General features: G+C 42.5%; 1 protein-coding gene across 1 annotated transcript in view; it reads right to left on the reverse strand.

The window, feature by feature from the left end:
- Positions 1-62: 62 nt before the first annotated feature.
- The window catches only part of LOC124864453 (serine/threonine-protein kinase SMG1-like), an 82,302-nt gene continuing 56,916 nt past the window's right edge, over positions 63-25,448 (reverse strand). The window contains exons 37-64 of the mRNA XM_047359235.1: positions 23,846-24,069; positions 22,005-22,159; positions 21,583-21,805; positions 20,660-20,906; positions 16,397-16,626; positions 15,922-16,170; positions 15,432-15,570; positions 15,190-15,299; positions 14,893-15,111; positions 14,476-14,669; positions 12,414-12,586; positions 11,844-12,123; positions 11,326-11,598; positions 10,971-11,205; positions 10,668-10,879; positions 10,390-10,546; positions 9,434-9,623; positions 8,937-9,217; positions 7,931-8,140; positions 7,091-7,228; positions 5,977-6,129; positions 4,623-4,802; positions 4,167-4,394; positions 3,097-3,308; positions 2,907-3,007; positions 2,194-2,370; positions 1,985-2,091; positions 63-1,262 (exon numbers count right to left, since the gene is read on the reverse strand). Coding sequence (XP_047215191.1) covers positions 1,185-1,262; positions 1,985-2,091; positions 2,194-2,370; positions 2,907-3,007; positions 3,097-3,308; positions 4,167-4,394; positions 4,623-4,802; positions 5,977-6,129; positions 7,091-7,228; positions 7,931-8,140; positions 8,937-9,217; positions 9,434-9,623; positions 10,390-10,546; positions 10,668-10,879; positions 10,971-11,205; positions 11,326-11,598; positions 11,844-12,123; positions 12,414-12,586; positions 14,476-14,669; positions 14,893-15,111; positions 15,190-15,299; positions 15,432-15,570; positions 15,922-16,170; positions 16,397-16,626; positions 20,660-20,906; positions 21,583-21,805; positions 22,005-22,159; positions 23,846-24,069 — 5,375 coding nt within the window. The 3' untranslated portion in view covers positions 63-1,184. The remainder of the gene's footprint in view (positions 1,263-1,984; positions 2,092-2,193; positions 2,371-2,906; positions 3,008-3,096; positions 3,309-4,166; positions 4,395-4,622; positions 4,803-5,976; positions 6,130-7,090; positions 7,229-7,930; positions 8,141-8,936; positions 9,218-9,433; positions 9,624-10,389; positions 10,547-10,667; positions 10,880-10,970; positions 11,206-11,325; positions 11,599-11,843; positions 12,124-12,413; positions 12,587-14,475; positions 14,670-14,892; positions 15,112-15,189; positions 15,300-15,431; positions 15,571-15,921; positions 16,171-16,396; positions 16,627-20,659; positions 20,907-21,582; positions 21,806-22,004; positions 22,160-23,845; positions 24,070-25,448) is intronic.

Raw genomic sequence — 25,448 nt, forward strand, 5'->3', positions numbered from 1 at the left:
CCAAACAGTTTGGTAATGGGTGTAATTTAAAACAGGAGGAGAGGACCACAGTGACAAACACCTTACAGTTCTCAGTTCCACGTTTATTTGGCATCCAACAGAATTCAGTAAAAGATTTAAGAATAAACACGTTTCACCGTCACCACAAACATAACGTTTCCGATTAAAAATGTAAGAGGAAAAGTTGAGATTCATAAATTGCAACAGGCAGCTCAAAAAAAAAAAAAAAAAAAAAACAAGGGAAAGAAATCTACTCTTACAGAAAGTTACAAAGCACAGCACAGACTAAAGATCTAGATCGACGGGAAAATGATCAACTAAGAGGTCCTTGTTTAAGTAACTAACTGCTTTTATTCTGAGATCACCAAAAACTGTGACATGACAGGATGTTTCTGTCTAATCCAAAATAACAGTTCTGCTGTGGCAAAAAAGGACTCAATTTAATCCTTTAATCCAAACATGACACTCAAGTGTGTCAGCATCTTCACAGTTCTACCGATCAAAGCCCAGTTTGATTATAGTTTCTCACTTTAGACACCAGGTGGCTGTCAGTGGAGCTCAAGGACTCCTGATCAACCTTTAATTTAATCTTTCATACCTAACTGCATCATCCATTGGCCAATCAGGATCACAATGTTGCTGAGGAAGAAGATTAGAGAAAAGAACAAATGTGGCCATGGAAAAGCCCCATCCATCCGAGACCCCAGTAAACCCCTGCTTCAGAGGTGAACGGCTCACTCCTGCTGCATCCCGCCCTCAGACAGACTTCAACAGGCGCAACAGGATGTTTATGGGGAAAACGTGATATAGTGAGCTATGCAGGTGGAGGGGGAAGGTATTTCCAAGAGGAGGGTTAGGAGGCATTTCTCCTCCTTCCCCCCTCCCCCTTCCGACAGCAGTGTTTTACCCGACCCAACTCCTAAAAGGAGGGTGGGTCAGCAGGCTCACTAAGCGTTGCACTAGCCTGAGCGCCAGTGGTTGAAGGGGAGTGTGGTTGCAGCGATGCCACGAGGCTGCTGCCCCAGTTTGGATGCCCAGGAGCTTAGGAGGGCGGACTAAGATTCCGCCTCCCATTTTCCTCCCCCTCGGGTGGCCCGGTGCTGCTATTCCGACACCCCAGTCCCGCAGGACTCTGGTGGATCTCCAAGCCTTCGCTGGACCATAGACATGAAGTAGCACAGTGCTCACACCCAGGCTGTCCAGCCCTCATACAGCTGGGCCAGATTGTCCATGTTGGTAGCCTCTTTGATGACAAAGTCCACCTGCAACAACACAATCAGAATCAGCTTTATATGCCAATTATTCCAGACAAACAAGGAATTAGTCTTTTCTCTCTATGAAGACATTTTTAAATATAACAAAAATTGCAAAAGGAGACTTTTTATTTTTAATTAGGGCAAAATGTTTACAAATTAAAATCTTATAATGGAGGGTCAATGAAAGTATACATCTTTTCTAACAATTCATTTTCACTTACTTTAATTTCAATTTCTCCAACAACAGCATTTCTTTGGTTCTTTAAGTACTTTTGATGTGACGATTTGACTTAAGTGGCAAAAGGTTTGACACCACAGCTGGAGAGCACCTACTTCCCCATGATTCATTTCCTCATTCATACACACTGATCTGCAGCTCTTAGGGAATGTGAAGGGCTCAGTGTGCAAACTACTAATCTGTTGACTGGAAGATGGCTGTTTTTAAGCCCTCTTAGTGAATGGTGACCATTTCATCTACCAGTGACTGTGGACTAAAATTTGACAGTTGCTCCAAGTTGCATATTCATGTTCCATAAATGTTTCCAGATTTTGTCATGTTACAACCAAACATCACAGTGTATTTATTAAGAGTTCATGTGATGGAGCAACACAGTAGTGCATGTTTGAGGAAGTGTAACGGACCTCATTTCTAACATAAAACATGAAAACTGTATTTATATAAAAGCTGGTTTAAACCCCTCATAAAAGCAGTGTGCTTTGTGCCTTACCTGCTCTGTGACGCTCATCCTTCTGTTGGGATCAATGTCTCTGCCCTCCAGCTTCGCTTTCACTCTCTTCCACACACTGACTGCATACGAGTTCCTCTCCTGCACAGCTGCAACAAAGACAGAGGCATGTTCAAAACAAAGGTCAGACTGTTTTTAGAGGATGTACTGCCAGAAGTCAGCTGCATTGGCAAGAGAGTGGGGATTAGTACCTCGACCCGTTTTCGGGTCTCGTACAGCCCTCTTTGGGCTGGGGTTGAGACCTTTGCTGTTCATCACCAGAGTGCTAGGTGGGGTATCAGTGGGGGTTCCCAGGTTACGAGGCAGTGCTTTGCGTGCATTCTGGGACATGGAGTCTGGCTGTGTCTTCACTCCACTGCATCGAACAGCTAAAACCAAACAACATAGAGATAAAAGCCAGAGAGTGGAAGCATCAGCCACCATTTAACAATATTAAACGGAGCCTAGGGGTAAAGTAAATCTGGTCCACATCATGTCCCAGTTTGAAGTTAATACAACCACAACCTGTCAGCCCAACTATTCTAGATTTTAATCAGAGGTCATCTGTCTGATGGAATAAGCTTGAAGCACCCTCAAACACGATGCTAAAAGGCACCAAATCTGCATCAGAAAGTTGCTAAAAATCAAACAAGATATTTGCAATGCCCCAAATTTATCACCTCAGCTTGAAAGAAAAATGATAGTGTTATGCAAACCTGAAAAACTAAAGCAACACTGTGAAGAAGAGTGGACCAAAATTCTTCAAAAAAAAGAACCTGAAAAATGAATTGTTCATGTCTGTTGAATCTGTTTCTGTAAACTGCTGCCTGATACCCTTTTATTGCATACCTGACAGTTTCATTTCTAATGCGCCTTTGTTAATCTGAGGTGTCTTTTGCCTCCCATGACTGTTTAAGCACCATACCTGCTGCAAAGCTCGTCTGAGCCGAAGAAACAGGACTGGAGCATTCAGCCTCTCTGACAGTCACCAGTGGGGAGGCAAAGCCCACCAGGCCATTGTAAACACTGTTATGACACAAACAAATCAGTCAGAGATCTGTCAACTGGAAACAAAGTCGGTACAGCAGTAGAAGTCAGAGTGTGTGTGTGTGTACCTCTGGCTCTGTGTGTGCAGCTCCTTCAGGGTAGCAGGAATGTCCTCCAGCAGATCTAGCTGCTCCTGGTTGCGGTGCTGTCCACTGGCCTGGACCACAGTAAACAACACGAGTTGGATGTTGTCCTGCCAAGTTTTGTACTCCAACAGGTAGTGACGTACGCTGCCCTGGTATGCCACCTCTTCACCATCTGCTAGTGCAGCTTCCTCATCCTGTGTGGCACAAACATGTGGTATCAGAGCCTAGCAACAGTCTTCAAACCGCACCTCAACGTGTTTTATTGGGGATTTGTGACAGATCCACACTAAATAAAACATTTCTGATGTGCATGTAGAATGACATGTGGTATTCATCATTTGTTACAAATAAAACTTTCAGATATATGGTGTTCATATGTATTCAGTCCCTTTTAATTCTGATACACCTAAATAAAATCCATAACTACCAATCACCTTCAGAACAACTTTTGGCAGTGAACTCCGTATCTGACTTTTGTGAACGAGTGGCAAGAACGCAATAAGAAGTTAAATTTACCAATTTACAAGGGAGCTAGTAAGAGTTGATAGAAAGATGGATTCTGAAGGAAAACATGTTAGAGGCAGTAAAAGCATTGAGACTGGGATGGAGGTTCAGCAGGTTCCCTTCCAGCAGGACAGGAATGGTTTAGATCAAAGCATATTCATGTGTTAGAAGGCTCAGTCAAAATTAAGACTTAAAATTCAACTGAGAATCTGCGGCAAGCCTCGAAACTCTATGTTCCCAGACGCTCTCCATCCGATCTGACTGAGGCTGAGATGCTTTAGTCTGTAATTTTACAAAGCTGGTAGAGAGATAGTCCAAATGAGATGCCAATGGAAGTACAGAGAAAGTATAAATATAAAGAGGCTGAATACAAGCACACTTAAAACTTTTTCACCATGCAATAAAGTACACTGAAGTTTGTGGTTGTAAAATGACAAAATGTGAAAAAGTCCAATGGCTATGAATCCTTTCAGGAGGCATGGTGAAATATGCAGCAACATGTATGAGGGATTTCTACTAATGTGCTCCAGTCTGCATGATGGAGGTACCTTAGCCATGGCTTTCAGCAGATGCTTGACGTCAGCCAGCTGGCGATTGTGGTTAGACAGAATGGTCTTAATGGAATCGACCAGCAGCTGCAGTGTCTCTCCACAGGCCTCCAGCTGCTGTTCCTGCTCTTCTTGCTTCCTGCGCTCGATACTCAGTTCCTCCTCCAGCTGCCTCTGTGCACCGCTCAGCCAATCAGGACTTCCGATTGGCAGGTCTACCACTGGACCCTGTGGAAATGTGCAGAGTTCTTAATAACGGACAGAAAAATTTGGTTTTGATTTCAAAGCCAAAATGGACTCAAGGTTTTAGATCCATCATTTTAAAGGAGTTACAGCAGAAGCTGGATATAATGATAAAACAGGAAAAAAATGGTTATCAACCCAAAATCAATAAAACATTTTAGCATAACATCTCAAGGGAACTGAGTCTAATTTTAGGTAAAAGGGAGAACCCACCAGTCTGTGTAGAAGTTGCAGCTCCAATGGAGAAACTGTGCTGCTGAACTGGGAAGCATATGAGCAGGTTTGCTGGCAGCGCTTCAGCAGCTCAAAAAGAGCTGTGTCCATACTGAGCGCCTCAGGGGATCGGATCCGGAGGCCTTCAAAGTTAAGGATGGTGGAGCATAAGAAGGTGACCTTAAAAAAAAAAAGAAGTCAAATGTTAGCATTTTGTTTCATGTGTTCTCTACTTGAATGCTCTCGCAAAAGCTTATATCACAACTTGGTCAGAGCGTCCATTGAAGGATTCAAGGGACCACGTTCCATGATGCTGGAATCACCTACCAAGCGCTACTAGAACCGGGGCATCCCGGTCTATCTTCAGGAAACTCTTGAAGATCCAGTCTTTTGAAAGCATCTCCTACCCAGTGTTGGGAGTAACAGCGTTAAAAAATTGGTAACTGTTACTTTTTCGGTAACAAAGTAATCTAATTTATTACTTTTCTCATTTCCATAACGCCATTATGTGTACAATGCAACACGATGCGTTACTACAACTCAATAAGAGGGGTTTAATAAGAGCACAGTCTGCTGCTGCGGAGAGATCTGCTTTTCTCCACCGAATGTTTTTCAAAGCTCTTCAAGAAAAAAGCAGGAGGTTGGGGGGCATATGTGATGCCAATTGGCTGAGAAGGCATCAGGTAGGCGGGTTTTCACCACACAGAGTAAACCAACAGCAAGAGAGAAACATGCCATGGAGGCAGCATTCGAACTTTCGAAGTATAGGCAATATTTCACGTTCGCTGAAGTTAAAGGCAAAAATGTACATGTGATTTGCAAGTTATGTCTGGGAACAAAGAAATTATCCCCGTCTGTGACCAGCAACTCCAGCCTAATAAAAAACCTCGCAACACTTGTGGCTAACAACCGGAGCCCTGCTGCGGCCAGCGCCAGCTCTGCAAACAGAAAAGGCTTTCTGGTGAGTAACATCATTTTAGATTCTAAAAAGTTACTGAATAGTTACTATGCCTAGTAACTACTTACTTTGATAGTGCAGTAACTGAGTTACTCAGTAACCTTTTGGAGGAACTAGTAACTATAACTAGTTACTTTTTTAAAGTAACGTTCCCAACACTGCTCCAACCCCATCTACTTTACTTCCCCTGAAGTCTGCACTGTATCTCTACACCATCACCCCTGATAGAACCTGACTAGTAGTCTTCCTTCTAAGAAGCTTATCGTTAGCTTAGATATGACCTTACTAGTAAGTCACTTTTGATGAAAAGATCTGCCAAATGCAGAAACATCTATCAAGTGTTGTTTAAAATATCAGACAAAGGTGAACAGAGCATGATGACAAAAGCAGTGTTACCTGGCTGGTACGCTGGTTGTCTCTAGCCACCATGGCTCGTCTGTCTCGGATTGTCATCTCAAAGCCCTGCAGGACTGGAGCCAATGCAGGATTGGCTCCACCAGCCCACTTCAAACGCTGCTCAATGCTGGCCTCTAGAGAAACCAGTTTCTCCTGAAAATATGAGTCAAAGGACAATGTTCACGTTGTTCTTTAAAAAACATTTTCCTTCATCAAAAAAGATCTTAGACAAACCATGGTTGCTGCAAAGACTTTGTATTATTTACTTAATGTTCAACAAAAGGTTATACCAGGTAGATTTAAAAGAATAGAATATCATTCAAAACATTACTTCAGTAATTTAATTCAGAAAGGAAATGATATAGATTCACTAGAGTGAAATCCTTAGTTTAAGAGTTTACTTCCATTACTTTTGATGATTATTGTTTACAGCGAATGAATCCCCAGATCTCAAAGTGATCTAGCCTCTCAGACATACCAACAAAAGTCACCCTGAATGTTGTAAAGTGTTAGAAAAGTGCAGCATCTCAGTAACTCACCAGAAATCAGGTTAAATACAGCAGAAAAACTGCACTGACAGTGTGGGAGCTGCTCCAAACTAGCAATGTAGCGCACCAACTTGCAAACATATGCAGGTATCATGAAGTCTTGGTCTGTGGCTCCCATTAGTAGAAACACAGCTAAAAGGAACTGTAAAATCTTATAAGCTTATTAAATCAGCATATATGGTTAGTTTTTTTTCTCAGTTCAAGAGGAAGATGAGACAAACCAGAACCAATATGCAGATAAGCTGAAGGCTACTATCAAAGCAACCTGGTTTCTATTACACCTCAGCAGAACTACAGGCTGATGTCCTCCATGTCATGCTGCATTGATGCAGTAACTCATGCAAAAATGAGCCCTGAGCAAGTACTGAGTGCAGATTTTGTACAATACGTGTACATACTGACTTTTCTCTTTATAGATCTGTTTTTATCCAAAAACCTGGTCATCGCAAACTATTCACAGCTTCACTGTACCAGGAATTATTAACACTGTTTCTAATCAAGAAGCCACGTGTGATGTAATCTCTGTGACACGTCTGGTTTAGTTACCAATCACTACAGGCACTGACCTGAATGGCAACAATGGCTCCTTCATCCTGACTCAGCCTGTACAGCTTCTTCTTCATGTTGCTGAGGATCACAGGGCGAGGAGCATTGCTGACACTCAGTGGTTGATTGTTGGGACCAAGAACATCCTCATGCTGCCACTAGAGGAGGACACACACACACACATCCGTGTTTTACTATCTTTATGAGGACGTTTTGGTTACTTCCATTGATTTCCATTCATTTTCCTTAATTTTTAGTGCCTAACCCTAACCAGTTAATACCTAACCCTAACCCTAACCATAACTCAATTCATATCCTAGTTCTAAACCTAACCCCTGTCCCAAGAACGGAATTTGAAAAAGTGAGGACCAGGAAAATGTCCTCACTTTGTCAAAATGTCCTCACTTTGCAATAAAAATACAAAAAATGGTTCTCACTCAGCAACAAGTACAAGAACACACACACACACACACACACATCAGGTGGAGGCCAGCTATGATGACATTAATAATCTAGTTTGTAACCATTACAGACCCCAAACCTCAGCACTAAGGCAGGAATGCCATAAGTGAAGAGCCAGGCCTCATTGTTGGCTAAGAAGTAGTAGCTAAGAAATGGCTATAAAGTAAACAACATCCCAACAGAAGGTGGACATGTAAATATCTGAAAATTGGAGAAGAGGAGTGACATGCAGTAACTGTCTGGGTTCAAACTTGGGACTCAGATGAAACCATTGTCAGTGATCCTCCCAACAACAAGACATCTCCATACTAGAGAGGTATTTTCAGTGTTCGTGAAGCTAAACGACACCATGGCTTGAGTACCAAACCAGAGGAGCAGAATTAGTTTTCTGTTTGTACCTGAAACATTGCAGTATGCAGCTGGCTCCTCTGTAGACTGGCCTTTGCAGCCTCCAGATTAATGTCCAACCTCCTCAGTAGGTCAACTTTCTTCCAGGCTGTGTCGTAGGAAGAGGCCAGGACTGTGGATCTGTTCAGCAGCAGCTGGGAGACTCGGCCTGATGCCAGACTCTGCTCCACTGCCTTTTTACAAAGCTCATCCAGAGAAACCTGCACAACCAGGATACAGAACAAACCACTGACTGATCTGTGGTGACACCATCTGAAAATTAAATGTCAGCCTTTCTCACAAACCTAATTAAAGCAAATTGATCATAAAAAAATATCTATTATTTTGCTTGACATTGGAAATCATGCTTATTTATCCATGATTACTCACCAGGTATGGAAACATATTTGGTGTATTTATTCTCCTTAAGGAACAGAATGAGAGGTGAACCCCATAACATCTGTTTTTCCTCCATACATTCTTGATCTACTATTTAGTGATTTCTTTCTATATGGTTCATATCTATATAATTTTAATCATTCAATAACAACATAAGTATTTAATAAATTACACATTTTAATGACAACACAGCAAAAAGTGTTGCAGGACAACAAAACATTTTTTGTTATTGACTTTAAAATGTTTTCCATTACAAACAGTTTTTCGTTTTGTAAAATAAAAGTGATTTTTCTCTCTATATCTCATCAGTACATGGTCCAGTTTACTAGGACTGTCTTGTACCAACTCACCAATGACAGGCAGTCTGCTCCAACACCAGCACATGTTGGAGAAGAGACCAACTGGATTATAGAAAGCTAAAGGACCATCCCAGTAGTCATGGAGGAACCAGAAAGTGGCAAATTTAATACAATATTTTGTGATTAAATTGTTTTTAGGAGATTCATGGGACCCAACATGGGAATTTTTTCTTATTAACTGTAAGGCCGCAATAATAATAATAATGTTAATAACAGTCAACAAGAATGAAAGCTGTTAAAAGCTGAATATACTACCTACCTTGATCTCTGCACCAAAGTCCTTTGCCTCCACCTGAGCCACCACGTCCAGACCGAGAGCAGAGAGAGTGCTGCAGAGGGCCAGACCAATGGCCTGACTGGGCAGACCCATCAGCATCTGGCGAACAAACTCAGCTGTGAAGGCCTTGATGGGGCGGATCATCTGCTCCTCGCTGATCACTGCTACACCTGACCCTGTGCCACTGGGCCGTCGGTACAGAGGCTTCCCCAAACCAACAGGTCCATTTGTAGGGATCAGGTCTTCAGCCGGTAGGCAGGTACCTGGCAAGGTAGTAGATTCAATTTAGAAAAACAACCAAGACCATCCAACCTGGGAAATCCTCAAGTACAGCACAGACCCGATGAGACAATGAATGGAAAGTTGCCATTTAGTCTTCCACAGCTAAAATGTCTGCGTAGGAGATGAAGTGCATCTTTAAAAAGGCACTATGTTGCTGCTGAGAGATTGTTGTAGATGATGAAGTGAGAAACTCTCACCAGACAGAGTTTGAGCAAAGGATGAGCAGAGGAGGAAGAAGTCTCTGATGGTCTGCAGTCTCTTCAGGAAAAACACCTCCTCCAAGAGCTGGCGCTGATTCGGGCTGTCAAATAAGCTGAGCTGTGTTGCCCGAGCCTCCCTCAGAACATCCACCTTCCTCCAGGACAGTGGCACCTCCAAAGAGCTCAGCTGAGGATGATGAAGAGGAGAAAGGGAAGGTGGGACAAAGTTGATTTCTTTTAGAAAACATCAGCGTTAAGACGTACAATTGTAACTGGTAGTGCTTTGCCAAGTGTGACTCCTTTCAACAATTCCTTTGATATTTCACCCACGTCACTAGTGGAAACATCTGAACTTCTAGTTTTTAAAAGATGCACCCTGAGAATGAGCATTTCTATGAACAAATAAAACTAGAACACCGTCCTATGTGAGCAACCGGTTCCTAAGAGTCATTCAGAGAAAATGGTATAGTGCATCATTATAAGAACTTTGGTGTCACTACTTTCTGTTTGGTGTTTTAACTCCAGAGTAAAGAGCAGTATAAAATCTGGAGAGGAAACAATTATAGTATGAGGGTCTATGAAAAATGGTCCAGAAATTATTTAAATCTAACCTCAAATTCAAAACCACACAACTGATTCCACACTGGCATTTAGTAGGAAGAAGCTGGGAAAAACTAATCAACCAGTCTAAATAAGTACATCTGTCTATCAACAGGACAACGATCCTAAACACAACAGCAAGTCTACAACCGAATGGCTGAGTAAGAAAAGAACCAATAAACTGGCCCAGTCAAAGTCCAGACCTCCACCTCAAAGTGTTAAAACACGTGAAAAAAGGGGCAGGATGGTTTCTTTAGGACTGCACCCACTCTGGTAAATCATGTTTAACTGTTAGCGCTGACAGAGAGTTTAGGATTTCATTCAACTACAGAAGAGGAAAAGCCCATTACTACCTTCTCTGTGAGTTGGCCAAAAGCAGCCTCTAGTTGGGTGAACATGCCATCAAAGGCAACCAGCAGCATTTGACCGGCTGACATCTTTGGTGTTTCTTGGCCCTGTCCATCCAGGCTGTGAGGCTGGATAAGCTCGGAGTACTGGGCACGCAGCATTCTAAACACAAAAACACAAGAAGTTTACACACATTACACTTACTTTGCATCCCTGGCAAATGCTGAGGAGCAATCAGTGCAGCTTGTACTAGGAATGAAACTAAGGAGGAGAGAAAGTGCACCTGGTGATGTGTAGGAAGTGACTTTGCCCATCATGGTCCAAGCCTGTTGTGGCCTGCAGACTATCAGCCAGACCCTGCAGGCTGAGACCGTCTGAGCTTTGCTCCACCAACTGCTCCAGCTCCGCCAACATGGACTCCAGGGTGGGCTCTCCTTTTATCATGCAGCGCAGTGCCTCAGGGAATATAATCTGCCTGAAGTTGGTGTTCAGTTCCTGCGTTGAACAATATTACTCATTAATGTAAGAATGGTTCTCACCACAGGTTCTAGGTTGCAGCTGAGTAAAGCCTTCCAAGTAAACCTACCTGTAGGCAGGTGTAAACAGCATTGGCCAGGTAAATGGCCTGGGTGGTATCTGACGGTGCAGGGAGCTCCAGGTCATGAGGTAGGAGCGGGCAGCGCTGTAGCAGTGTTGCCAGACCACAGACATTCCCCAGCATACTGCACAACTCCTCCAAAAACCAAGCTCCATCCCGAGACGTCAGGTCTACGAGCTGCTCTCCAGCACTGGCTGCTGCACCCTCCATCACCAGGTTACGTCTATTGTTCCCAAAAGGCTTTTTATTAGTGCCTATTATTTCCTCTGCTACTCTGTTTAAACATAGTAGTGAGACATTTATCTTTTCAGGTTAGAAACATGAATAATTTGAAGAATCAAACCTGCAGAGGGTACAGAGGGCAGAGGTGATGACTGCAGCGAGGCTCAGGGATCCTGGCTCTCCATTCTCCTGCAGGAAGACTGCAATGCAGTTTTCAATCTCCTGCAACTGGTCCTCGCAAGCTGCTACTGTGGTGCCCTCCGCCTTCAGCCGCTCTGCTTGGTGCATCATTTGCTCATTGATCTCAGCCACTTGATGCTGCAAAGTTAACTCCACACTGGACAGAAACTGGGAGGAGGCTGGGGGAGGCTGAGGGGCAAACAGCACTTCATACCTGACAAAGGAGAGAAAGGTACATTTCAGGAGCTGCATGAGAGCTGGCATGGGAGGTTCTTACTGCACTGGAAATCATTGTGAACATAAAACAACAAGTTATTTATGTTTTGCACCACCACAGCAGTGATAACAAGCCTGTAATCCTTTGTAGTAAACAAAAACATTTTCTGCAGCCCAAAAAAATTGTGTTTATGACTTAAGTTTTGATAAGAACCAGAAGTGCAGCATCCAGTAAGTCCTTACCGCCTGTAGATGTGCTGACAGTGCTCTACTGTCATGTCTCTCAGCAGTTCCTCTAACCAAGCCTTCCACTGGTGGACTCTGTGAAATAGCAGGGTAGCTCGTGGGTACAGCAAAGCCACTGTGGCATAGCTGTGGAGCTGCTCGAGGCAACTACGCAGGGCAGTCCGGCGCTGCTGCAGCAGGGAGCTCAGCTCTGCTTCCAGGTTCTCGCACTGGCTGATGAGGTGGGCCTGGCCTGCATTCTGCAGAAAAGCAGTGGCTGGCACATAGCTTGGAGGACCTATAGGTTGTTGGACAACAGAGATTTATTGCATGACCAAGTAAAATAACTATATGGATCACATTTTACAATACTGACCGATATTACAGGAAATACTTGATAACTGCTAAACCACAGACAAAAAGCATATAGCATATTAAAGAGAAAACTGTTTCAATGATGCTGAACCCACTTTATATCTACAGTTTCTTTAAAAATTAACCTAATTTACAGCAAACAACCCAAAAAGATAATGTTACACAAAGCTCAGTTTATTCCATCTCCTCCAGTCATTTCTGCCCAGGGCTTACCAAGATCTATGGGACTGCTTATGTCCTGCAGCAGGCTTGCAAGCTGTGTGGCCTCCAGGCTGGAAAATGCTGCGTGGTACTGGGAGATCCACTGCTCCAGGTCAGCCAGCTTGGCCTGAATAGCCTCCTGCACGGTCCTCTGCTGTGACTGCAGCTGGGTATGTTCAGAGTACCTGCAAACAACACAGAGAACTGGTTAGAGTTTTTGCTGTTTCTATGCATGCAACACATGACCCATCTGTAGCACTCTTCTTTACACACACTGATGAGACCAAAACAAAATACTATTATTTGGACATGAAAACCCTTCTAATGGTACTTATTTATAGTGAAGTACAAGTAATAAACAAATGTTTTAGCTATTATTTGTTATTTAAACCAGAAGTGTGCTGGGGAATAGGGTCGTGATTGAATTAGTTCATTTTATAAACTATACCAATGTCAAACTTCAGTAAATTGCACATTTAAAACCAACAGTTAACCAAAGTGCTTCACAAAAACAACCTTCAACCATAAAATATCAAACGGAATAAAACCTTTGGAACACCTATTTAGCGTGTCATACTCAACCAGTGAAAGGCCAGGGACAAGTTATTTTAATGATTCTCCGCTCTGAATGGTGCAGACATGAAGAGGTAAGGTCTCCACAGTCTTGGAGTGGCCACAGTGAACGCTGGATGAGCTCTAATTTATGATTGTGATCTGGGAACATTGAGGAAAAACTGGCTGGTTGAACAGAGGGCTCTCTAAGCTGCACGGAGGTTGGGGAGATCACGTAGATAGGATGGGGCTAGACCATTGAAAACTTTAAAAGTGAGCAATACATTTTAAAATGACTGCATTGACAGACAGGAAGCCATTGAAGAGCTTTTAAGACCAGAGTTCTGTGTTCAGACTTCTTTATCAGTTAAAAGACAAGCTGCAGTGTTCCCAGCGTTTGTAAACGATCTCTGTCAGGGAAATATTATAAGTGTTGGCAGCGTGTTGGAAGCAAGGGTCTTTAACTCCAATCCTTAAGGCCTGATGACCTGCAAATTTTAGATGCATCTTTGCTTCAACAAACCCAGATCAAATGGTTGGGTCATCGTCAGGAAATGACTGGAATTCGACCACAACCTGAGAAGGTAATTCAGCCTTTATATTCAGGTGTGACAGTGACAAGTGACACATCTAAAAGCTGCACGACAATCCGGACCTTGAGGACTGGCAGAGGTTGCGCTAGACCCTTTCATTGTCTTTTTGACTGAATGAGTCAAAAAAAAGTCTTTTATAATCTATTTTTGCCCGTCACTTTATTTTTTTGAAATGATAATAATTAAACATTTAATAGCAATTATTTTTATTGAGTTTATTTTCTGCATGTTCGTGCATCCTCGGACAAATTTGTTTCTCTTATTGGCTTTTTTACACGTTGCAGAAAATTTTTCCATCCTCTCTCCTCAGCCAGAAGAACTCCTGCCTTGCTGCCGCTTGCTCGCTCCACAGTTGTTGAGGGATCATTTGTTCGTTCTACATCTTCCTCTGCATCAGTTTCTCTTTTATCAACACCTTCGTTATTGAGCTTTTTAAAGAAACTTTGGACACTCTGCTGCCGTGACATTTTCTGAGTGAAGCCAATGAGGTCATACGTCAAGTGAGAAAACAGTTAATTAATATGCTCACTTGCCATCAAGTGGTCAGTGGTGTGAATCTGTCAAAATGACTGATGGCCTTCACATTTCTCCGTCACCGTTTAAAAAAAAAACGGTCAAAAAGAGGCAATATTCATTTAACGCAACCCCTGACTGGAATCCATGCTTATAGCAACCAGGATAACTTTAGATGTTAAAAAGCATTCAAAATGTTACCTTCGCAATAATTGTCTGCTTCAAAAAACAACTACGACCCTGATTTCCAGTTACTGTTCTCTCACAACACAACATGAAGTTGCCTTGTCTCCCAATATAATTAACCAATCCAATAAAAAAATGCATTAAAAGGTAACAGTCAATAAAAAGCACACCCTAACAGCTACATTCAGTTCACACAAACACCTAATGAGCAATGTTGTTCTGTCTGAGACCTTTGCTCCAGGGTGAGGATCACATGGTCCGGATGGTTCTCAGCCCCCTCCAAGAAGTCCATCTCCTCCTGTAATTTGGCCTGTAGTTTTTCTCCTTGGCACAGCAAGTCTTGCAGGACTAAGTACTCGTCCACAGCTTCTTCCACTTGTGGAAGAACAGCCAGCATTTCGTCTCGATTCTTAAACCAGTTCACCTGGACACAGTACACATAGAACCTTAGACACCATTTCTGTGCCCACACTGTGGACAGTTGTCTCACATGTCTTATATTCTGTGTTGTATTTTCATTAACATTTATAGAGCTTCTAGTCTCATCACCAAAGTGTTTCCATCTTCCTCCACCTTACAGCAAATGATTCAAATAATAAAAACTATTTCTGGCATTAATATAGGCCGTGAAGCCTAGATTAGCCCACCTTGATCTCAGCGACCCTGGAGGAAAACAGAGAGCGAGTGATGTCCCTCTCCATCTCTCTCTTGCTCTTTTTACTGTCGGCCTGCTGGCCGCCTCCTCCATACACCGCCCCGGCAAAGCCCACCTCCCCGCCAGCGGTCCAGTCCACCAGAGGATCATAGACAAAGGCTTCCAACAAGGTGAGGAGGGTCTCTCTGCCCCTACGCATTATCTGAACCACCTGAAGATACACATCTGATCTCAGCACAGTTTCATCAGCATTGTATGAAAGTAAGGTGAAATGTAACGGCGTATTAACCTGTTCACAGGACAGCCTGAAGATACCCTCCACTCCAGTCGCTCCTAGAGCACTCTCGATGTTGTGGGTCATCCTGAAGGGAACCTTTTCTGGCACCCGAAGGCTCTTCCCTAGAAACAAGCAAACATTCATACCAACAGTTCAAAAATCTGGCCCCTCCAGTTAGATTAATAGTGTTTCACTCCCAGTTTATCTTAATCACTCGCTGATTTTACGTCAAACTAGCTCAGAGTTTAACTGACCTTTTTCAAAGCATACGTTGTAGTCGATGTGTACCACTTCTCCAGTGGTCATGTCAATCAACACGTTGTCAAGGTGACGATCACCGAGGCCGATTATGTATCCCACCATGGACATGACAGCAGTGGATCTGGCGTATGACTGCAGCACAGAGGAGCAGAGTCAACTTACAAAGCAACTATTTGAATCTTGGATTTGAATCCTTTCTTCCAGAGATGCACAAGGAATCAGCTGGAGACTGGAATTAGAGGATTTTTCGTGATATTGGAGCTGTTTGGTGCTCATGGCAGGAAGGCAAGAAAAACACGTGCGGTTTGTTCTCATATCGTCTTACAGTTCTTATAGAGAAACAGAGCTTTACTAAAAAACAAATCCAATCAGTGCATCTCTATTTTTGTGTAATCATACAGTGTTGCTCTTTAAAAAATATGATAATTTAATTTGTTTTAATTTAAAAAACAAGTAGAATACAAGAAAACCCAAACAAGGTACCTGTGTGACTCTCCACCACTCGCTGGGTGTGATGCAGGAACACCAGAGCTCCTTTGCCAGCAAGTTGGAAGGTGTAGCTTCCATCAGCTCTTTCACCACATCCTTCATGACACTGAGGGGCCAGTCTCGACGACTCACATCAAGACTCATCCCCACTGCCTTCAGAGCTGGACCGATGTGGCTGTAGTACAGCTCACTGGGGCGGGGCACTGGGGGGACAGGCTGCGGCTGTGGGAAGGAGTCCTGGGCCTTGTAGGAGAAATTTAAAAATTAGTCCGTTTACCTAAAATATAAGCAATATGATCATAGCAGTTCTGGATAAACGGGCTGCTGCAAGGATAAGGTTATGAACTTCTTATGTTAATTCAAATAAAATAAAGAAATTCTAAATAATTACTAGTCCAGAATGTAAAGATCTGACAATGAACCTTTTACTCCTCACCTCTATGCATAGTTTTAATTTGCAGTAACTTACCTTCTGAGCTTGCAGTACAGCCTCCCTCTGCTGCCAGCGCTTGTAAAGTCCAAAAAGTGGAGTGGCACCATCCACCCACTGGATTAGTCCGGATCGGGTTCCAAGGGGGGTGACAGAGTAGTGGCGAGCATGAAAACGTGGCTGCTCCTGCTGGTTGATCTTGGTAAACATAGTGTTGACGATCGACAAGAACTGCATGATGCGCTCATCCAGATGTAAATCCTCCAGGCCTGAAACCAATTATAATCATTGCTGCTTTATCAACAATGTCTTCAGATATAAATGAAAACTCATAAACACCACGTTTATAATTTAGCCAAGTTTATTTTCACCAATCCGCCGTCTCCCAGCTCAACCATAAAAACCATCCTCAAACTCTCGCGATAACACCTTTCCTCCCAGAGGAGGTTAACAATCTCCCTCTTTCTCTTTAAATAAAAATGAACAATAGATAGGAGGTTTACCTTGGCTAAAAAACAGTCACTAAAACAAATTTATCAGAACATCGTAGCATTTTCAAAGCTACAACCAAATGAATATTAAACAGTGCACATAGCATCAGTGTCCATACACCCTGATTTGGTGCCTTAAGGAGCATAAGGGGGGCAGCACCTTTCTTAGTCAAACTATCAGCGAGTTGTGACTTTGCTTCTGACCAACACACCTCTTTGATTTTGTTTTCTTTAATGCTGCTTATTTCCAATCTTAGTCTCTTTTCTGTGACTTGTTTTGACGACTTCAGTGCGTCAAACAGGGAATGGTTATCAGTAACACAAGTGAGGGGGAGAGAGTTAAGATCTAGTGCACCAGTAGTGAGCTCAGAGTAGCACGTAGCTAAGAACATTGAATTGTCAATACCATCTGACATGGCAAGGGTTTCTCCAGCTAATGTGCTTCTTACCTCACGTCTGATTTTCTTACAAACAGAGGGGAGAATTTTTCTGTGTTTTTTTTCCATTAGGAACCTCGATCTGGAAGATTGCCCAGTGAAGCATCACTGAAGATAACTAAACCCAAGTTATTACTGTTGCCCAAATGTTGAAACTTAAGTGTGACGTTCTCCAACTTGAGTTTGTGAATCACTTTGTTCACATCATGTATGGACAGAACAGTAGCATTCTTAATGCTGGATGCCAGGCTACATAACATCTGCTCTAGTCTGTTTTGCAACCCATAAAATCTGACCTATTTTGGACCTTAGTTGTTCTCTCTCTGTGTCATTTAGTGGGATATCTCGCTGTACAGCTCGTGATGCCTGTAAATGAACTGTTTGCTGGTTGTCAATGTAACTGTGCTGATGCACCTGCACCACATCACCCAAAGTAGCAATGTGCATCCCCACGTAAGAAAAACTCTAAAGTTCTTCACGTCCCACATGAAAAGCAGACTTAAGTACATTAGTTACAAAGTGGTCTGAACCTGCCCAAAGAAAATCATCTACATATAATTTATTCTTCTCTATTAACACTCATTTCATCATCTGAACTCTCCGACACATCAGTATGAACCATGCCTTCAGTTTCTCTATCATTTTCAGTCTGGGCAGTAGTGGTTTATCCTCCCTTTGTACATTCACTTTATTTAGCCTGGACTGATGTACTCAGACAAGAATCCCACCATGTCTTATGAACACTACAGCTCCATCTTGACCAATAACTACACCAGAGCCCTTCCATTCTGTACTATCTGCTCGCTTGTAGTACACTTTTGTCACATGTCTCATACTTTTCATCTGTAGGCCTTAGCTGCTGGCGCTATGCTCTTCCTATTGTTTCTGAGCATTCCATCTCTGTGAAGGCTCTCCTGGAAGCATGTAGTGCTGCTAAGTGCTGTCCTACTCTAGTACTCATAGAAGTACCCTCTAGAACACGTAGTTTATCAGTCAAAACAGAAGGGAAATTAGGACTGTGACCAAACACCATAAGAGTCCAGTCTAGAGCAGTTTGCCAACCACACCCATTTTCCCTTTTCACCTTCAGGAGGATCTCAGTCAGTGTCATGTTGTGTCTCTCAAGCAGTCCATTGCTCCAGGGACTGTATCCCGCTGTAGTCTTTGTCTCAATGTTAAAAGTTTTCTTCCATGTCATTCATTTCCTCATCTGTGTAGATCCGTTTGGGAGCACCGTGTACACTTATCCATAACTGGATGATTTCGGAGGGTTTCTTGCTCCTCACAATGTTTCCAGCGCTGAAGCGTGTGAACTGTTCGATGATGTGCAGATACCATACGCCTGGTTCCAACTCATGTAAATCCATTGCCACCGTCTCATTGTATTCTGAGGCTAAGGGCAAACCAACAGCAGGCCTGGGCTTGGTCCTGCTGTATCTCTGACATATCTCACAGTCCTGAATAATCTTCTATAAAATGACTGAACAGTCTTTGTCAGTATTTCCAGAGCTGTGAATGAGCCTCTGCAGACGATCTGCGGAGGCGTGGCCAAACTGCTGGTGCAGCTTCAGGAGAACTTTTTGCTTCTCTTTTATAGACTTCCCTGCTGTGACGACAAGGACTTCACTTTCATTTCTACTCATTTTTGTAGTTTAATCTCGGATGTCCTCACAATAGTGTCCTGAACTAGTGAACTCAAGAGGAATGCTTTGTTTGAACATGACAACTCTGTCATTCTCCATATCTAAAACAGTTCCAGCTCTCTTTAGAGACTCAGGTCTTTAATGTAACTATCCAGTCACTTTTCACCACAAACGGTACGTGTGCAGGCTGTGTCAATGATAGCTGATCCAAGTGAGTCAGTCAGAAAGATCTTAGAGTCCGTCATTACTTTAGTAAACAACGTAATGTTACATTCCTCTACATCTTCTGTCAGCTTCACTTCATTTCTCCGATGAGGACAGTCTTTAGTCCAGTGGTACGTGCTCTGACAAATGGCGCATTTTGTTCGTTTACCATATTTGTCAAGTGGATTTGTACCTTGCTGTGGCTGCCGCTGTCCGCTCTGTGACGGGCGACTGCTCCGCCTGAATTTTCCTGGTGGTCTTTGCGCTGTAAATAAAATGGCATCTTGTGTCTCGCTGCCGATGCTTGGTGCGCTGGTTTTTCCTCCCAAACTCCGCTTTAATCCAGACTTCATAGACGAAAAAGTCAAATCTGTGCATGCTGTGAGAGCAAGCTGCCTATTCTTCTCCTCGAGACATGCCGTGTCCAGGAGTTTAAACGCCAGCACAGCGTCAGGCAGGGTCATATTGTACTTCTTCATACGGTTGTATCGTTGTTCAAAGTCTATTATGTAGTCCGCCATTGACATTGTTATCTTTGGATATCGAGTCAAAATAGGAGTATGCCTCATAAGCGCTGTCTTTTTCTTCTCTTAGAATACCTCATTGAATTTAGTAAGCAAGGTTTCCATACCGTTATCTTTGTTCAGATTTTCTGCAGATATTTCCAAAGCAGTCTCTCTGGCTCTCCCTTCGAGCCCCAGCGCCACTGCTAATGCCTGTTTTATTGGGTCCAAGTTCATAACAAGCCTCAAATACTAACTTCATTTTTCCAGCAGTCGTATGGCCTGGTCTCGTCAAACTTCGGTGGTACTCTGTAATTCGTAACCATCCTCTGCTACCATGAAAACTCATAAACACCATGTTTATAATTTAGCCAGGTTTATTGTCACCAACCCGCCGTCTCCACGGTTCAACCATAAAAACCATCCTCAAACTCCACCAGACTCTCGCGATAATCTCTGGGAGGGAAGGTGTTAACAATAAATATCAAATTTAGCTAAAAGCATATTATTGGAGATATATTATTTTATACAAAAGGTTGGAGATGTTGCACCAACATCCTGCTGTCAGCTCAAATGTTAAGGCAAGCAGGTATTTACAGTTCGATTCTTGATGGTTTTTCAGGGTTTGATAATTAATTCATTCTGATCTAATCGGATTGATATGATCCAGGTGAGGGAGGTGGGGGTTGGGTGGAGGCTGTTGGCTGACCTAGAATGATGGCAATCAAAGAAGACCAAATGGAGCTAAAATACCCGTGTAAAACTGGGAGAATGACCAAGGAAACATCTAACCTTAAGTGGCTTAGAACAATTGAGATACATGAAAGTATCTGTAGCAGCTGAGGTAAAGTATTACTATACAAAAACAGGATAGATTTAGTTTGGGAAAAACCCTTCTTACCTAAAGCACACTTGGGAATGAATGCTGACAAAACCAATCTCTTACCTGAATCCCTGTGTTACAAGAATGCCTTTACATGTGATATTTTTAGCCCTGAATGACTACTGAGATCCGTTTGCCTACCTTTGAAGAGATATGGGTAGTTGCGGCCATCTGAGCCCAGGAAAAATAGCTTCTTTGGCTTGGTCTTAGTGGGCAGGATGGCGACGGTGTTGCCCACACTTTGTATAGTGACGGCATCCGAGGCAGATGCCTCACCTGGCAGGGCCATCTCGGTTGTAGTCATGGAGACCAGCCGAGGACTGATTTCATCCAGATGGAGCAGGTAGCTGGCTCGCTTCTGAGCACGTTGTTGGAGGCTCATCATTATCTGCTCAAAAGATCAGGTGAGTTAAGCTTAACAAGTGTCTGTATAAGGCAGGTAGAATAAGAATTGAACATGTCAATTCTTTTCCCAGTAAACATTAATATTTCTATTGACATGAAATTCATACCAAATTTCAGTAAAATTCAAGTCAACACACAGAAATAAATTTAAAAAAGGCCATAAAAGTAGTCATGTGTAATGAAGGGAAATGGCACAGGAAGTATAGCAAGTATTGAACACATGAAGAGAAGGATGTGCAAAACAACCAAGAAAGCAGCGGAACTCTGTCATTATTCCTGCTGCTATAAGCAAGTTAACGTCAGCTGGCCTAGAAAAATGTTTCTCATTACCAAAGCATTGCACATGGTGGTAAAAACAAAGAGACCTTCACAAAATAGTATTACTGATGCCAAACATACTAATGGCAATGCTTACAGTTGCACTTCTAAACCTGTGAATGTTTCAGTAAGATGATTATTACAGGAAAATCCATGAAGAAAAGAATCCTTTCAGCGTGCAGTTATTCAATACTTTCTGTTGGACTTTCACATAAAATCTGAATGTGTGTAATTGACTTGTATTCGGGCCTTGAGATGACGTGTTGGAAGTTGGTCCGATTTAAATGAACGAAATTAAAATCCCAATCTAAAGATGTTTGTGTAATGTGAAAAAATGTCACCTGCTTGAAAGGAAGCCAGCTACTAGCTGGGTTAGCAGGATTGGCTGGGTTTTTCAGGCGCTCCAGGGCAGACTTGATGGCATCACCGTAGGTCTGCTGGAACCATGTTTCATGTGGCGTCTCTGCTGGAGCTGCGGTGATACTACACACATGATCCAGAGCAAAAACCACAGGCCGCATCAATGCAGAATGCTTCTCACGCATGATGGCAATCTTTTCATCCCTGCAGAACAGCAGAAAACAACACCAGACTGAGAAAGTCCCGCTACTATGGTGCAACAGCTGAAGGAACAGTCTGGGGATAAACGTCAGCATTTAAACTTCAGTCAGTCAGTAATGTTCTACCGCTTCTTGCATAGTGGAACTTCGACAAAAACTATCTTCATTTTTGTTCTGGTTTCAAGACATTCCATTCTTCTCACCTGCGCAGTGTGTTGTTGTTCTGCACCCTCTTGACCTCGTCCTCCAGCTGCTGGATTCTTCTCAGGACGTGCATGTGTTGCTGCTGCAACACACCGAGCCAAAGCTCGTCCCACAGTAGAGTCACTCTGCGCAGCTCACCCACCAGCTGCTGGACCTACATTCACACACAATCAATAACTATCTTAGAGCATGCACCTCTTGGCCTTCCATGAACTGAACACAACGGCAAAGACCAGCAACTAACCTCTGGCACATTATTATATTACTATTAAATGACAAAAAGTTTCACATATGTAACAAAGACATTTGGGGACATAGGGGCTGTGCGAAGGCTACTAAAAGCCCAAGTCATGAAGTTTACATTAAAAATAAATAACCTTGAATGATTTTAGAACACCGCAACTACTAAAAGCTCACAATCATGTATTAAATACAGGATCCCTCACTACCTCTTGGAGAGAAGCAACAGTAGTTGAAATCCATAAGGAGGGTGGGAATCCAACCAAATATCAACCATAAAGACCCATTTCTCTCCTGAATGCAGACCTGCGTTCATGAACAACTGTTTCGGCTACATTTGTCATTAAAATCATGACGTCTATTATTCATCCGGACCAGATCAGACTCATTACTGGACCATATTGTGGCTACATTTTTTTTTTATTCATGTAATGTTTACTTGATAGGGAGAGGTAAAATACACATGGGTCATTACCTCAAAATCAATCTGATGCCTACATCACAGTGTTTATAGCCACAGAGGGTTCGCAACAGCCGTTCCTAGAAGGGCGGCCATAAAATGTAGTAAACCATCCAAAGGTCGAGAAAGTCAAAGCAACGTTTTCTTTCAGATCAATTGACTATTGAGGAGGCTCTCTCTCCCCTTACTGTTTGATAGAAGTACTGAACCCTTTGCACAACTAATTAGAGTAAAATAAGGTAAAATAGAAGTGTGAGTTAACGGAGAACATAAACTCGTTATGTATGCCGATGGTGTACTTTCATACCTAAGGGAACCTGCGACTACGTTCCTATACCTGACATCTCTCATCACAAAGTATGGTTATGTCTCAGAATGTAAAATAAATATTTATAATGCTAGTTCCACAGATACAGGATGAGGGACACCTCAAACAAATAAGTTTCACAGTGGCTTTAAATGGCCAACAGAAGGCATTAAATATTTAAGAATACAAAAACCATACAACTACAAACACTTCACCATAAATGTTAATAACAACAAAAGCCAGCGATCTACAAAATTAACAGAAGTAAGTTCCAGGCTTTTCAAGACTATGTAGGAATCCTTGAGTCTCTAAACAAACTAGAAGATGAAGAAGTCATAGTTTCATGAGTGAAACCGTTTTTATTTTGTTGTGGGAGCATTTTCCTTTGTGCCAACAGTGCATGCTGGGAACTGTAAAAAAATCTGTTAAAACTCATGACAATTAAAAATGCAGGACTGTTCTTACTGATTTTTCAGCATGTATCCATTTTAACACAAGAGATAAATGCAAATGCCTTAGATCTGAGGGATAAGAGCTCAGGGAAGACCAATGGAAACATGCTTTAATCCAGGGGTGCCCAGCTCCAACCCTAGAGAGGAACTATCCTGCAACTTCAAGAAGCATCCCTAAATCAACACCTGATTTGAACATGTGAATTCCCTCATCAGAAATCATTCAGCTCTGCAGAGGTCTGGTCATTTGATCCAGGTGTTTTGGAGAAAAGAAGCATCTGGATGACTGGACTTGGGTACCCCTGCTTTAAGCTCTCCAGCACGGAGGAAGATAAATCCCAACACTTTCAGTATGAGATTTACGGCTATGCAGTCTCCTACCTGAAGCACCATAGTTGGGTTAGCTAGAGACAGCTTCTCCACTATCTTGCTGTAACAGTCTTGCATCATGGCTTGATCTTGACTGGAACAAGTTGCCATCTCTTCTGTAGCTCCTCCTCCTTTAGCACTTTGCAGTCCCTCCTCGTCGTCGTCCTCCTCTCCGCCCAGGTCCTCTCCCTGCATGCTTCCCAGGAAGGCTGGCAGAGACGGTGGCATTTTGCTCCCTGTTAATACATCAATGAGTAGTTCTTTTTGTGATATTACTGCAAATTGGTGACGTTTGTTGAAAGTTATGCAGTTCAAACATAATGCATAAGAGTGAAAGGAAGGCTGAGCATAATACAAAAGAATTGCTATGTATTAACCTTTTGAGCAGTCAACCTCTGTCTTTACTGGAACATGTTGGATCTGAAAATACTAGCAGCCTTTTGGGAAATTTTGTTATGTAAGTGGTGTCCATTAAAATATTGTGCCTGTCTGTGTTTGGTATGTATAACTAATGGCAAACCAGGAAGAAAATATGCCTGCAGCAACATGTGTCATCTGCACTGATTAAAACATGTAGGGTTGATTCCTTTATGTTTTTTCATAAACGGTGATGCCGGTAATGCGTTACTTTGTAGCGCATTACTCTACTGTGGCCACTTTTTTCAGTACCAACTAATCTAACGTGTTACAATTTTCAAACTCGTAATCAGATTAAAGTTACTTATCTAAGTCACTGTGTGTTACTATAGGCGTAGGAACCGGGGGGGGGGCGGGGAGGGGTCCCCACCCCAATATTGGAGACAGGTGCATTTGTCTTACTGCAGAGGACAAAAATACTTGATTTTGAAATCTTTACCTCACGTGCTTTTATTGTGAAAGCGCAACACAGTGTGATGTCACTGGCTCGCCCCTCCCTTAGCTTCTCTGAGTGTTTGGGAAGTGGGGCAGACATTGGAGACTGCCTTATCAGCTACAGTCTGAACAGAGACCTCTGAATGAGCTAAAACTGTCTGTAGGGAATGTTGTCATGAATATGGCTGGTTTATAACGTCTTGTTGTTAGTTTACATTTATATTTAGAAACCAAATCTTTTAAGTTAAGTTTTCTTAATCCTGGAATGGGCACATCCATTATTGAACTGCTAACTTCGTCAGTGTTCCCAAGTAACGTCACACCATCCAAAAAATGTTTTGTCATCTTATTTACCACCAAAGAAAAGACTTAAACAACAGCAGGACATACTTTGTTTTCTTAAAAACAGTGACGTCAGTGTAACGGTTACACATCACGAGGTCAACACCTAATCATACTCGGCTATTTATCATGTCTGACATTATATTAGATAGTATTTGCAATAATGTTTTATCAGGAGAATGATAGTACATAAGTAGTGAGGCAGTTGAAGCAGTAAAAGGTGGAGATACGGAGGAAGCTCGAGTGAGGTCTTAAATGATTAGTGATAAAAAATATTATTAGAACCAGGGGGAGCCTCAGGGTGGGGGGTAAGGTTTAAAAAATCACATTATTGATAGAATAGATCCAGAAAGGAGAACAGGTGAGGGCTGTCAGGTTGATTTTTTTGTCATTATTTCATTAATTCCACAGTACTATAAAG

The sequence above is a fragment of the Girardinichthys multiradiatus genome, chromosome Y, assembly GCF_021462225.1.
Source record: "Girardinichthys multiradiatus isolate DD_20200921_A chromosome Y, DD_fGirMul_XY1, whole genome shotgun sequence".
NCBI classification, from domain to species: domain Eukaryota; kingdom Metazoa; phylum Chordata; class Actinopteri; order Cyprinodontiformes; family Goodeidae; genus Girardinichthys; species Girardinichthys multiradiatus.